This window comes from Panthera onca, chromosome A2 (assembly GCF_046562875.1).
Source record: "Panthera onca isolate mPanOnc1 chromosome A2, mPanOnc1 haplotype 2, whole genome shotgun sequence".
NCBI classification, from domain to species: Eukaryota; Metazoa; Chordata; class Mammalia; order Carnivora; family Felidae; genus Panthera; species Panthera onca.
In genome coordinates this window covers 162069766-162082078 of record NC_138340.1, presented here as the reverse complement: position 1 = coordinate 162082078, position 12313 = coordinate 162069766, and the positions used below count along the sequence as shown (strand labels likewise).

Sequence of the window (12313 nt, the reverse complement as noted above, 5' to 3'; positions counted from 1 at the left end):
TAAGGTCAGAGAAGGTCCCGATGGCTGGTCGGGACCTCCGTGGCACAGGGGGTGGCGGCTGGAAGTAGGGGTGGGAGGGAAATATGAGACACGCGGCAAACAGAGGTGGGGGGAGGTGGGAGCGGGACATAAACTCCAGACCTGCACACTCGATGTCTTCACATATGATGCCCTCCGGGGTGCAGGAGCTGAAGGGAGGAGACCAGATTCAGGGACGCTGCCATCCGCCCCCGTCCCCGCTCCACCCCTGCCTCTGCCCAGACTTACCACTGCTGGCACTCCCCCTGCAGCCAGCTGTCCCCCAAGGTGTGGAGGCGGGCACCGTGCAGGCACAGGGGTGGGCATGGGGGCTGAGGGCAGGGCCGGCTCTGGGACTGCTCCTCCCGGCACTCTGGAGCCCATGAGCCAGACGTGGAGGACCTTTGTGGGGCCCGGGGCACAGAAGGTGAGTGGTGGCCCAGGGCCCTTCATCGCTCCTCCACCTCCTGGTGGGACACCAGATGGGAAAGCCTGGGGTGGGCGTGGAGGTGGCTAAAGAAAGGCAAGGATGACCAGGGACAAAGGTGGGGCCAGGGCACAGAGTGGGCATGCCCCTGGGGGGCAGGATCCAGGAGCTCTGCATCAGAGAGGGAAACCGCATCCAGGCATGGCAGACCGGGGTTGGGGGGAGGTGACACTAGCCTGGCCCAGCCCCATACACACCGGAAGCGGCTCTGCTGCCCTCCAGGCCCACACGAGTGGCTGCAGGGACTCCAGGCTGACCAGCGGCTCCAGGCGCAGTGGGCAGGCGGTGGGCAGGGCTGAGCCGTGCAGGAAAGCCGCCCGGCCCGGCAGGTGCAGGTGCGGCAGGCTTCCCGGTGCTGGCTCCCTGGGGCCCAGCTGTGGCCCTGGGCATCCGTACACTCGCAGTGCCCGATCGGCACACAGCCTCCGTCCTGCTCCAGGAAGCCTGCGGGGAGGCAGCCCTCCAGAGCTGTGCAGGCACCCGGGGTCCCACCTGCCTTCCCACCGAGTCACTGTGACGTGCCCAGGGGCCAGGGCAGCACCCACCCTCGGAGCAGCGGCAGCCCGGCTGGCAGGCCTGGCCGTCCTGACACACGACCCCCTCCTGGAGGTCTGAGCAGCGGCGGGGGCAGCGGTTGGCACAGCTGACCATCTCCATGCCCGCTGGGCAGCCCTGCTCTGAGCACATGGGGAGGACCAGAGTCAAGAGGGCCCTGAGCACCAGCAACCCTCTTCCTGCCTGCCTGGGAACCACTCCTACCTCCACGAAGCTGTACTCCCATCCTTCTCCCCATGTTGGTGCCCATAGAAACTTGGGGCCTTGGGGAGGCCCTGGAATGGGGACACTCTGAGTGACAGGGAGTTCCTCTCACCTACCTGGGGGTTCCCGGCACCTAGCCTGGCACCCAATAAATGTCGTCGAGCTGGACTAAATTTGTGCATCTAAGAAGCCAACATGCTCACCTATGTGGCTGCTTTGTGTTCACCTGGAGGGGATCGGTGGGGGGGGGGGGGGGTGTCCTAATAGCATTGGAAGGCCCTAGAGGGACCAAGGTCCATAGGGTAGGTGAGCTCAGAAGGAGCCGAAGCTGGGAGGAGCCTGTCTGGCTCAGCCCAATCCCAGGTGCAGGTGCACTCACGACCGTAACCCTCAAATCCTCCGAAAACCTTGAGGGGGCTGGGTGATTCTCCAGGAACAGGAGGGTGGACAAGATGGCGAGAATGAGTTCTAGTGCAGCTGGGGACGGGCAGCTCACCCTGGGCAGGTCCTCACCCAGCGCCCAGATCCCACCGTCCACCCCCCGCGGGCCTCAGGGTTTTCTCAGCTGGCCAGTGAGCGTCTCCGTCACAACGTGTCGCGAGAACGCAATTAGAGGTGGGGGTGGGAAGAGCTGTGCGGGATGTCCCCACCGCCATACCACAGGGCCCGGGATTGCAGAGCCGCACGTGGTGCCTCTCCCCCACGCAGGGGGCACCCCCGTTCTTGGGCGGGGGGCTCGAGCAGCTGCGGCTCCTCAGGGACCGGCCCCCCCCACAGCTCCGGTCACACCAGGACCAGGGGCTCCAGCGTGACCAGCCTCCAGGCACTGCGTGGAAAAGAGAAGGGCCAGGTGAGGGATCTGGCTCAGACAGCGGGGGCCCCCCACATACCAGGCGCCTGGGGCAGGGTCGTGCGCGGAGATGGAAGCACCACAGGGGCACATGATGCCAGGGAAGGGGGCGTCCTGGTCCTCGGCGGCCGGCCTCACCTGGGCAAGCCCGCAGGTTGCAGAAGCGGTGCTCCTGGTAAGCAGTGAGGATGTCAGGGCACCAGTGCCCGCCGGGCCCTGGGGGGTGGTACGCCCGCAGCCGGCGCTGCTGGCCCACCCCACAGCTTCGGGAGCAAGGTTCCCACGGGGCCCAGGCCGTCCAGGAACAGTTCCCGGCCACGCAGCCAGGGCTGGGGCACAGGGGCAGCTCTGCGGGCCAGGACAGGACCAGACAAAGCTGAGCTGGAGCCTGCCCCGCTCCGCTCGAGGGCAGACCTCCTCGTCTGCCAGGGCCAGCCGTGACCTCATCCAGACCTTTGGGCTCCTGTTTCGGATCTAACACTGGCTGTTGTGGGGCTTTGGCAACTACGCCCCAGACTCACAGACTCACAGGGTACTGAGGGATTTGGATGGGAATTTCGGGGGGACTGTTCAGTACACACACAAGTGAGGGTTTTCTTGGGTGCTGGCAGTGGCTCCCCAACAGTTGCCGGGCTGACACAAAGCACCCAGGGTCCAGAGTCACACACGGGTTCGATTAGGTGTCAGGGTGAGAGCTCGGGATTTGCTTCAGGGGTATTAGATGTTTCGGGCTGGATGTGGGACAAGGGCTGGGAGCCAGAATGAGCTGTTTGAGGGAGGATGCTGGGATTAGACGGGATGGCCGTGGTTTGGACATAGGTCAGGGTCAGAGGTCAAGACTGGAAGGCGCACCTGTGCAGGAGGGCAGGTTGCAAGGGCGCTCCTGTGAAGTGTCCCCCCCGGTGCAGTTTGCCAGGCAGAGGCGAGCGCGGCCACGCCAAGCAGGGTGAGCGGGGTCTGTGCAGGTGCGAGAACACGGGGACCACGGAGACCATGGGCCCCAGCCGCCTGAGGGGAGAAGGGGGAGGGGCATCTCCTGACGAGTCAACCCTGGGCTCCAGGCCTCCCAGGAAGCAGGGCTGGGAAGGGAGGAGGCCCTGGGCTTGTTCTTCCCAAAGGGAGGCCACGTGCAAGGGTGCAGGCAGTCTGGGGCCGGGACCCAAGGAGTCTGGCTACCTGGAAGGCTGGTCACTGGCTCCACCGTGGACCCTTCAGCTCCTGTGCCAAAGAAGAATCCTGCTCAGTGTTTCTGAGCCTGCACCGCACCAGGACCAAACCTGAGGCTGGTGGCCACGTTCCAAACCCATCGCTATCTGGTTCAGCCCCTCGTCAGCTTGGTCTCCCACTGACCCTCTGGGCCCCAAGCACAGTACTTCCTCATAGCAGCAAGGCCTTGGCTCAAGCCGCTCCTGCTACCTGGCATTCCTTCCCCTCCAATGATTGTCAAGGTCCTCTCCCTCCTCAAACCCCACATGCTGCCTCCCCAGGAAGCCCTCCTACACTGACCCTCCAGGAGAGTTCTCAACCTCCCCAATCTTCCATAGCATGTGCGCCCTCCTACGGGGCTCACCACATGCTGAAATGGGTTATCTGAGCCCCTGGATTCCAAGGTCAGAGTCCTCGCTATCCCCCTAACACACACAGCGTGGTGCCTTTGGCAAGAGCTCCAGAAACGTTGTTACACCGGAATCGAAAAAACACACAGAGCTAGCAGGCAAGGAAGAGAGATCCAGAGACAGCGACTCGGATGGGCAGAGACGGGAAAGGACAACGGAAGGGCTGAGGTGTATTTGGCCAGACTCTCCCTTCCCACTTCCCTCACCTGGGCAGTCTGGGCTGGGGCAGTACTTGAGCTCCTGGCGGGTCCCTCGGCAGCCCTGGCTGCCCGGGGCGAGTGAGGCCTGCACACACAGGCGGCTGCGGGTGCGGGTGCCCAGCCCACCACAGGAGCGGGAACATGGGCCCCATGGCCCCCAGGGACTGAAGCCATCAGCGGCCTTAGAGCAGTTGCCCACCGAACAAGACAGCCTCCCATGCACACAAGAGCTGGGGAAACAGCATGGGGGTGAGGGGCTGGGCAGGATAGACCCTGAGAGAAAGGGGTGTTGACAAGCGTCCCCGTCCCAAAGAACAGGAGACACAGCCAAGGTTACCCGGGCCAGGCAGGGCCAGGGCAGCCAACGCCTCCCCCTCCCTTGACTCCAAATCTCTCCCCCGCTCTCACCGTCCCCCTCACCAGTTGCTACAGCCTGTACGGAGGGTCTGGCCTGAGCCCAGCTCATCTCCAGGCCCAAGGGGCTGACCGCCCTCTCCCAAAATGGGTGAGTGAGCCCCCGGGTCAGTGCCGGCAGCCCCCAGCTCCTGCAGCAGCAAGGTGGTCAGCACACAGGGGCACTCCTGGCGGGTGGGAGGGAGGAGAAAAGGCAATTGCACAGGTCAGGTGCCAGCCCTCTGCACCTCCTTGGGCAAGGGGGTGGGGGGAGGACATGTGAGGTTTCAGGGGGGGCTCTGGGCACCAGAAGAGCATTCCCTGGAGCAAGGGGAGCCATTTCCCTGAGTCAGGGGTGTGAACCTGAGAGCCTAGTGGCCTCTGAGCTAGACCTGTAACGGCCAGGAGCTTTCCTGCATACAGATCTCAGCTGGGACACAGGCAGGACCAGAGGACGTCCCCAGGGGGCAGGACTTGGAGGGAGCACTCAGGCGGAAAGGGCCTCAGCCAGGAATCAGACGCCTGATCCCTAGCTTTGCCAATAACTGCATGACTCAGTGTGTCCCTTTCCCTCCCTGGGGCCCCCTCAGTGTCATCAGCTCTAAGTCAGCAAATGGGACCAGGTGGCTGCTCAGGCCTTTCTGAGTATGGCTGGAACTCTGGCCAGGAGAAGCCCCTGGACGCCGGCTTCATGATTAGGTAGGATTAAAGACTGGGAAGGAAATCCCCACGTGCCCATAGAGCTTGGCAGAGCAGAGCTGACACTGGCCTGCTGTCCAGACCCCACAGCGGGAGACGAGGAGTCTAGGGCCAGGCAGAGTGGAGGTTGGGTATGCTTCCCCACAGGGGTCTGGCAGGGAAAGGGGGACCGCGAGGACCCACGATTGCCTGTCCCAGCCTGCACGGCATGGGGAGCCACTGCCCTTGGCTGCCAGCTGCTGGGCGGCAAGAAGCCAGAGGGGGCACCTGGCCACACCTCAGTCCTGGGTGTCTCTGTGCTGGAGTTGAGAGCCAGGAACACCGGCTGCTGAAGAGCAGGAGCCCAGACAAGCTCCCCACTCCAGGGACCCAGCGACATCCAGATCCTGCACAGCCTCAGCTGTCTGCTCTGGGAGCTCGGCCCCTGCCTGACTCACACAGTCTCAAAGGACCGTGCTTGCCTGGGGTCACGTGAGGAAGCGGGGAGCTGTCCAGAGGCCACAGAGTCTGCAGAGGTGAGCAGCTGCAAGGGAGGGGGAGGAAAGGCAAGGGAGGGGAAGGAAGAGGAGGGTCTTGGGCTCCTGGCTGAGTGGGTTCTGACCTGGACACAGGACAGGTGGTGCTGGAAGGTGCCTTCGGGGCAGTGGCAGCCTTCTTCACAGCCGGTGGAGAAGCAGCCCACCTGGCGAGTGACGTGGGCACAGGAGAAGGGACACCCCTCGCCGGGCCGGCATTCCCGGTACAAACGTCCAGCCGGGCAGCCGGCCTCTGGGACAACACTCGTGTCAGTGCCCAGCTCTGGCCTGCACTGCCCTCAATGGCTACTTCCATGCTCACCCCGCGGCCTGCTTACTCACCCCAGTACCCACCTTCCCACAGCTCCCCAGTTGTGCAGACAATACCTTCCCTAGGTTGTGCCCCTCAGGGCCAATGTCACACCCTCCCACAGGCTCCCCTCCCTGAATCTGGCTACTTCCTCCTCCACATGCCCATCACTGGCCCCGGGAAAGGGCAGTGTAGGGGGATGGGACGGAAGAGGTCAAAGGCACCTATGAGTCAGCATCAGAGGCCAACATGGGAATCCGTCAAGGGCAGACCCCGGCCGGGGCTCACCTCTGCAGACCTGGGTGCGGCAGGTGCGGCTCTGGCGGGCAGGTCCAGGGCAGGGGGGCCGGGCGCACCTCCGGGAGCGGAGCTGCTCCCCTCCCCCGCAAGAAACACTGCAGTCCTCCCAGGGGCCCCAGGAGCCCCACACCCCAGGCCCAGGGCAGCCGGGCACCTCCTGGCACTGCAGGACGCCCTCCATACAGGTGCTGGGGACAAGGGAGGGGGCTTCAGAAGACAGCACCCTGGCCAACTCCCACAAGAGCCCCCACTGCCCGGCTCTGCAGCCCACCCCCTCCCGGCTCCTCTTGACTCACCAGTTGTCACAGGGCCCGGTCACCATCTCTCCGGGTTCCAGGCTCTCCCAGGAGCTGAGCCCAGACCCTGCTGACCGGCTCTGGTTCTCAGGGATCCCTGAGGGCACAGGTCGGGGTGGGACCCCAGACAGCTCAGCGGGCCCCGCACCCTCAACCCTTCCTCCTATCCCACTGCCTTCTACCTCCCTCCCTATCAGCCTACACCCCACGGGTGCCCCAGATCCTGGGCCTGGGAGGTGGAAGCCCCAGCCTGGAGCAGGGATGTGGGGGGATGCATGAGACACTAACGCCTGGAGCAACATCCTGCAGCCCAGGCTGGGCTCCGGAGCCAGACAGGCAGAGGCCAGGCCGGTGGGCACCGCGGTGCTCGGGAGAAATGGGGAGAACACGGAGGGAAGCACTGACCCATGGCTCCAGGCTGGTACTGGCAGCGGCAGAGGGCAGGAGGCACACAGAGGCCGTCCTGGAACAGCCGGCCAGGGGGGCACCCGCAGCTGGGCTGGCAGCCCGTCGAGCCCGGCTGGCACGCACTCCCGGGAGACAGGTCCTGACAGGAGCGGGGACAGGGCCGCCCACAGGGGAGAAGACCCTGGCCACCCCCACACTCTGTGGCGGGAAGGAAGCAGAGAGGGCAGACGCTGAGCAGGGGCCCATCCTGCAGGATCCCAGGACTCAGGGGCCAAGCCCTCCTGCCTCACCACCCCCAGCCGCCTGACTTTCCACCTTGTCCCAGGACCACAAGGTGAGGGATCTAAATGTTGCCTCTCAAAGAAAGTGACATGCACGTGTATACTGGGGACAAAGGCCAGAGCCCGTGTCTCCCAAGCCTTCCAAGGGACCCTCCCCGACCTCTACAGAAGCCCTTACCTGTGCATTTTGTGGAATTGTCCTGGCAGGGGCGACTCTGCCTGTGGCCCCCAGGGCAGGGCCTGCCTCCCTCAGGGGTGGGGGGCCAGATACACACCCGGCTCCGATGGGACTGCCCCAGGCACGCGTCACAGGAAGACCACAGTCCCCATGGGCTCCAGGCTCCGTCCACTGTGCCGGGAAGACAGCATCAACTGCCCTAGGAGGCCTAGGAGGTACCCGGCCTATTGAGATTTGAGCAGACAAGTGGGGGCATCTCACCTGGGCACTCGGGCGAGCTGGGGCAGGTCTCCTTCTGATGCTGGGCCCCTGCCTCCCCTGCTTCCCCGGGACACGGGGTGCCCCCGTGCTGAGGGGCGGGGCAAGCGCAGGCCCTGGAGCGGGTCCTCGTCTGGCTCCTGCAGGGCTGGGAGCACGCCGTCCACTCCGACCATGGGCACCAGCCACCATGCACTGCGGCAGGGGACAATGGAAGGGCACTGGGGCACAGACATCCCTTCCCCAGTCCCAGCCCTCGCTGTGACCCTGGCCGCTTTTCCTCACCTCCCCCTGAGCTGGGACATACGTACCTGGGCAAGGCAGGTCTGTGCAGTTCAGCCTCCCCTCTGAACAGGTGCTGGGCAGGGCATGCAGGCACAGGAAGGGGGACAGCAGCTCAGCCCTGCCTGTGCTCTCCACATGCACCCCTCCTAGGCTGCCTCTTCCCTTCCCCTCACCGCTACGCCCTCCTTTCCCTTCAGGTTCTCGGATGCCCCTTTGCCATTCTCCAGAGCATCTAGACCCTTCTCCCTGTCCCATTCAGGGACCTCTCGGGTGTCCTGCGGGCTCCCTGCAAGTCGCTGACCAGTGTGTCCTACTGGGGTGTGACCACAGGCAGTGTGCGGCTAACGGGGGCCGGCCAGCGAGGAGGAACATCATACCTATCACCCCGCCCTCCCCTCAGAGCACACACCCAGCCTTCCACGTCTTCCAGAGAGCAGATGCACAGAGCTGGCTGCCTCGGTCTCCCCACCCGTCAGACCAGAGTTTCAGAGTGCCTGCCCGCATCTCCTTGGGGATTGTGGGAGTCTAACCTACAGCAGCTGAGACCTGGGAGAGCTCAGGCGCACCCCACCCTCAGCCTTGCACCTGCTTTCTGCCCACATGGCCGCCTCACCAGTAGTTGCAGCCATCAGGCCTCAGCAGCCGAGCTCCTGGGCGGTGCCGCTCCCCGCTCAGCAGGTCCAGGCAGCCACAGTGGCTGGGCTGCACGCAGAAGTCCCCGTCGGCACTCAGCACCTGGCCTGGAGGGCAGTAACAGCCGGGCTGGCAGTGCCACACGCAGTGCTGGGGGGCAACAAGTTGGGGGGGGGGCTCTGGTCAGCAGAAAACAGTGCCGAAGGGGCAGGGAGGGGAAAGATGAGGCGAAGGAGGAGGCTGAGGGGTGTGCAGAGGCAGAAGGCGTGGTTCTCCAGTTCGCAGTCGTCATCACGTTCTAAACACGGTTTCTGGGGCGCCTGGGGGGCTCAGTCAGTTAAGCGTCCGACTTCGGCTCAGGTCACGATCTCACAGTTCGTGGGTTCGAGCCCCACATCGGGCTCTCTGCCGCCAGCACAGAACCTGGATCCTGCTTCGGATCCTCTGTCCCCCGCGCCCCCCACCCTCCGCCCCTTCCCTGCTTGCCCTCTCTCTCTTCCTCTCTCAAAAATAAACATTAAAAAAAATTTTATATATAAAACACTTTCGGTCGTGTCCCCTCCCCAGGGGAGGAGAGCCCACGAAGGGCTTCCCTGGGTGGGAGTGTCCTCCAAATGTGAATCTTGTGGAGGGTTCCATGGGGGACCTGGTTAGTGCCTGGGAACCGAGGCATCTCTCAGAACGCAGGGAGCAGGGCAATGGAAAGCTGGCGTGGGGCGGGGGGGGGGGGGAGGGGTCATTTGGGAAGGAGGTGGGGTCCCCTGGGGAAGCTGGGAGCCAGGCACTTGTCCTCCTTCCTCCCTGCTCACCCTGTGCAGCTCCTGCCTGACCCTCTCAGACAGGGCCCTGCACAGGGCCCCAAGGCTGTCCCTTCGGCATCCTTGATTCAGGCCAGCTTCCGCGCCACACTGCTGCAGGCTCCGTGGGTCAGAGACCCTGTCTGCGCCTGCCTCTGTCCCTCTCCATGGTCCTGGACAGGCATTCCATGAAGGCTCACACACAAGCACACGTACACTCAGAATCAGGGTGTATGCGCCAAAAGGCTCACGGTGTTTGAGATGATGTAATGGAATGATCTCCCCTCCCTCTGTGTTTATGGAATCTTTGTAATAAAATCTTTAAATTGAGAAAGGCTTGATGGGCTGCTGGGTGAGGTTCACTCCTGAGACGGTCTCTGGAACAAAGGGGAGCCAGTCTGATGGGCACTGACCCCATCCCTCCTCACCAGTGCCAGGCTGCCCCAGGCCCAAAGAGGTCATGACCCAAAGCCACACCCTGCCCTCCTGCAAAGTGGCGCTTGGTGCCAGAGGTCAGGCAGGCATTCCGAGGGAGCCAGACTCACCACGAGATCGTCACAGGAGCGAGGACAGGGAGGGCCACAGGGGCTGTACTCAGCCCCTTGAATGGTGGTGCAGTTGGTCACTGGGGAAGGGGACAGGGTGGGTTGAGAGCCATGTGGGTGCCCCCCACCCCACCCCATCTCTCCATAGTGTTCCCTGACCTCTGTGCCCCGTTCCTGGCAGGTACCTGGGCATGGCAGGGCCTGGCAGGCTTCTCCCTGGGCCCGAGGCCCCTCGCAGTAATCCCCCAGGCCCTGGGGTGGGGGCTGGTCACAGGCTCGCATCCGGCTCCTCAGGCCCCCCCCACAGCTCCGGCTACAGCTGGACCAGGGCCCCCAAGGACCCCAGCCCCCAGCTCCTGGGATGACAGCAAAAGGGCAGCTGGGGGAGGGGCCGGCCAGGGCTGGGGGCCAGCTGGCGCAAGGCAGCAGGTATCCACAGGGCATGGAGGGCACCATCCTGGCACCGCAGGACTCACGGTCACATGCTGCCAGGAGGCAGGGCTCTTCCTCAGCATCGGAGCCTGGGCAAAGAGGTGTAGGCAAGGTCAGTGGGGACGGCAGCCCCAGGATGGATGGTTCCGCGGTGGGGGGCCTGGTGCAGAAACGGTGCCGATGGCGTCGGGCAGGGCCACAGGAGGCCGAGCACTCGCTCCACGGGGTCCAGGGGGACCACGCGGGCTGACCTGGGGTACAGACGAGGGAAAGGCCGAGAGAGAGAGGATGAAGTGAGCGCAGGCTGGAGGCACTGGCCTGGGCAGAGCACCCCTTCTCCCTTCCCCCGACTCTGCCCCTGGTGGGGAGCAAGCAGGGAGCACAGTCAGGTGCAAGGCCCCTTCCTCACCCTCCTCACAGGGCCAGGAGGTGCAGTTGGTGATGAGCCCAGAAACACAGGAGCTGGAAGAAAACAGCAGAAGTTCGGAGGCGCTGTCACAGGCTGAAGTGTATTCCCCCAAATTTACACGTTGAAGCCCTAACCCCCAGTATTCAGAATGTGACCTGATTTGGAAACGATGTCTTTATAGAGATGAGCAAGTCACAGTGAGGGCACTACGGTCCAATATGACTGGTGTCTTTATTTATTTACTTGTTTGTTTATTTATTTATGTTCATTTATTTTTGAGAGACAGAGCACGAGCAGGGGAGGGGCAGAGAGAGAGGGAGACACAGAATCCAAAGCAGGCTCCAGGCTCCCAGCTGTCAGCCCAGAGCCCAGCACGGGGCTTGAACCCATGAACCATGAGATCACGACCTGAGCGGGTTGCAGGAAGGCAGCTACAAGCCAAGGCTCACCAGCCACCACAGAAGAGAAGGTTCTGGAATGGATTCTCCCTCCCGGCCCTCAGGAGGAACCACCCTGCTGACTCCTTGCTCTTAGATTTCTAGTTTCCTGAACTGTCAGAAGACAAGCCCCGGGTCTGCTGTGTGGTTGTTGTAGCCTCAGCAGACAGAGACAGGTGGGAAGAGAAAGGTTGATGGGGATGGTGTGGGCACAGGCCCCAGATTGCTGACCGGCTGTGCCTGTGGGCCCAGGGGGATGGCCCACGGGAGGCCATCATCCCCAGCACTGAGGAGGGACAGCAGGGTGCCCCCGGGTCACGGGACCATCGGGTGGGGTGGGGGTCTTACCAGTTCTCACACGGACGAAGCACCACGCTGCCCGGGGGATAAAGGCGTCCCCCATGGGCACAGGGGCAGTCCTGGGAGGGCACACACACGTTGTTCTGGAATCAAAAACCATCGTCTTCTGGATTCTAGGTGGGTCTGGCCCGGCCCGCTCCCCGCAGTCAGAACCCAGCACCCCTCAGGCTCCCACCCTCCAATGCCACCCAGCCTCCTTCCACAAACACCTCTGTCACCACCCTGTGGAAAACCCGCGCCAGCAGTTACAGGAGCCGTGGGGGAGGGGCATGGACCCCCCCCCCCCCTCCCCAATCTCTGGGAGGAAAAAGACCATCTCCAATTGCAGGACATGAGACCCAACTGTCAAATGCCCATGAAATCAGCTAACAAAATACGAAACACGTGATCCGTATAGCAACGATGTTTTTTAAAAAAAAAAACAACAACTCTACGTTTTCATCAAAAAAATTAAAACCGATGAAATCATGCATACAGGAAGTTTGGAAATTATGCATACAGGAAGTTTGGACAAAAGTTGCTAATGCTTCAAATTAAAAACAAAAACAAAAACAAAAACAAAAACAAAAAACAAAACTGCCACCCATCAGTACACGATTCAAAGTCAAATGTAGTGAGGTGTGGGCCAGGCCCTGGGAGGCCCTTTCACCATTTCAGAGACCCTGATGAACAGACACATTATTACCCCAACTTGACAAATGAAGAAACGGAGGCACGGGAGCACGCATCTTAAGGTCACAGGGCTGCTAGAAGAAGAGTCTGATTTGAACTCAGACCCCGCTGGACTCTAGCCCCTTAACCACACCCCACATTCCGGCAATTTATCCCTGTAAACCCTCCCCACCAC

At 62.7% G+C, this 12313-nt stretch overlaps 1 protein-coding gene across 1 annotated transcript in view; it reads right to left on the bottom strand.

Annotated features, from left to right (window-relative positions):
- LOC132677477 (SCO-spondin-like) overlaps positions 1-12313 on the bottom strand; it is a 54442-nt gene that overhangs the window by 10145 nt on the left and 31984 nt on the right. The window contains exons 63-85 of the mRNA XM_078435276.2: positions 11455-11549; positions 10670-10722; positions 10305-10511; positions 10014-10184; positions 9829-9908; positions 8467-8636; positions 7880-7926; positions 7572-7763; positions 7311-7481; positions 6849-7049; positions 6444-6540; positions 6136-6335; positions 5624-5790; positions 4351-4511; positions 3937-4160; positions 3291-3332; positions 2967-3122; positions 2253-2462; positions 1923-2090; positions 1051-1182; positions 703-949; positions 268-420; positions 142-188 (exon numbers count right to left, since the gene is read on the bottom strand). Coding sequence (XP_078291402.2) covers positions 142-188; positions 268-420; positions 703-949; positions 1051-1182; positions 1923-2090; positions 2253-2462; positions 2967-3122; positions 3291-3332; positions 3937-4160; positions 4351-4511; positions 5624-5790; positions 6136-6335; positions 6444-6540; positions 6849-7049; positions 7311-7481; positions 7572-7763; positions 7880-7926; positions 8467-8636; positions 9829-9908; positions 10014-10184; positions 10305-10511; positions 10670-10722; positions 11455-11549 — 3391 coding nt within the window. The remainder of the gene's footprint in view (positions 1-141; positions 189-267; positions 421-702; positions 950-1050; positions 1183-1922; positions 2091-2252; positions 2463-2966; positions 3123-3290; positions 3333-3936; positions 4161-4350; positions 4512-5623; positions 5791-6135; positions 6336-6443; positions 6541-6848; positions 7050-7310; positions 7482-7571; positions 7764-7879; positions 7927-8466; positions 8637-9828; positions 9909-10013; positions 10185-10304; positions 10512-10669; positions 10723-11454; positions 11550-12313) is intronic.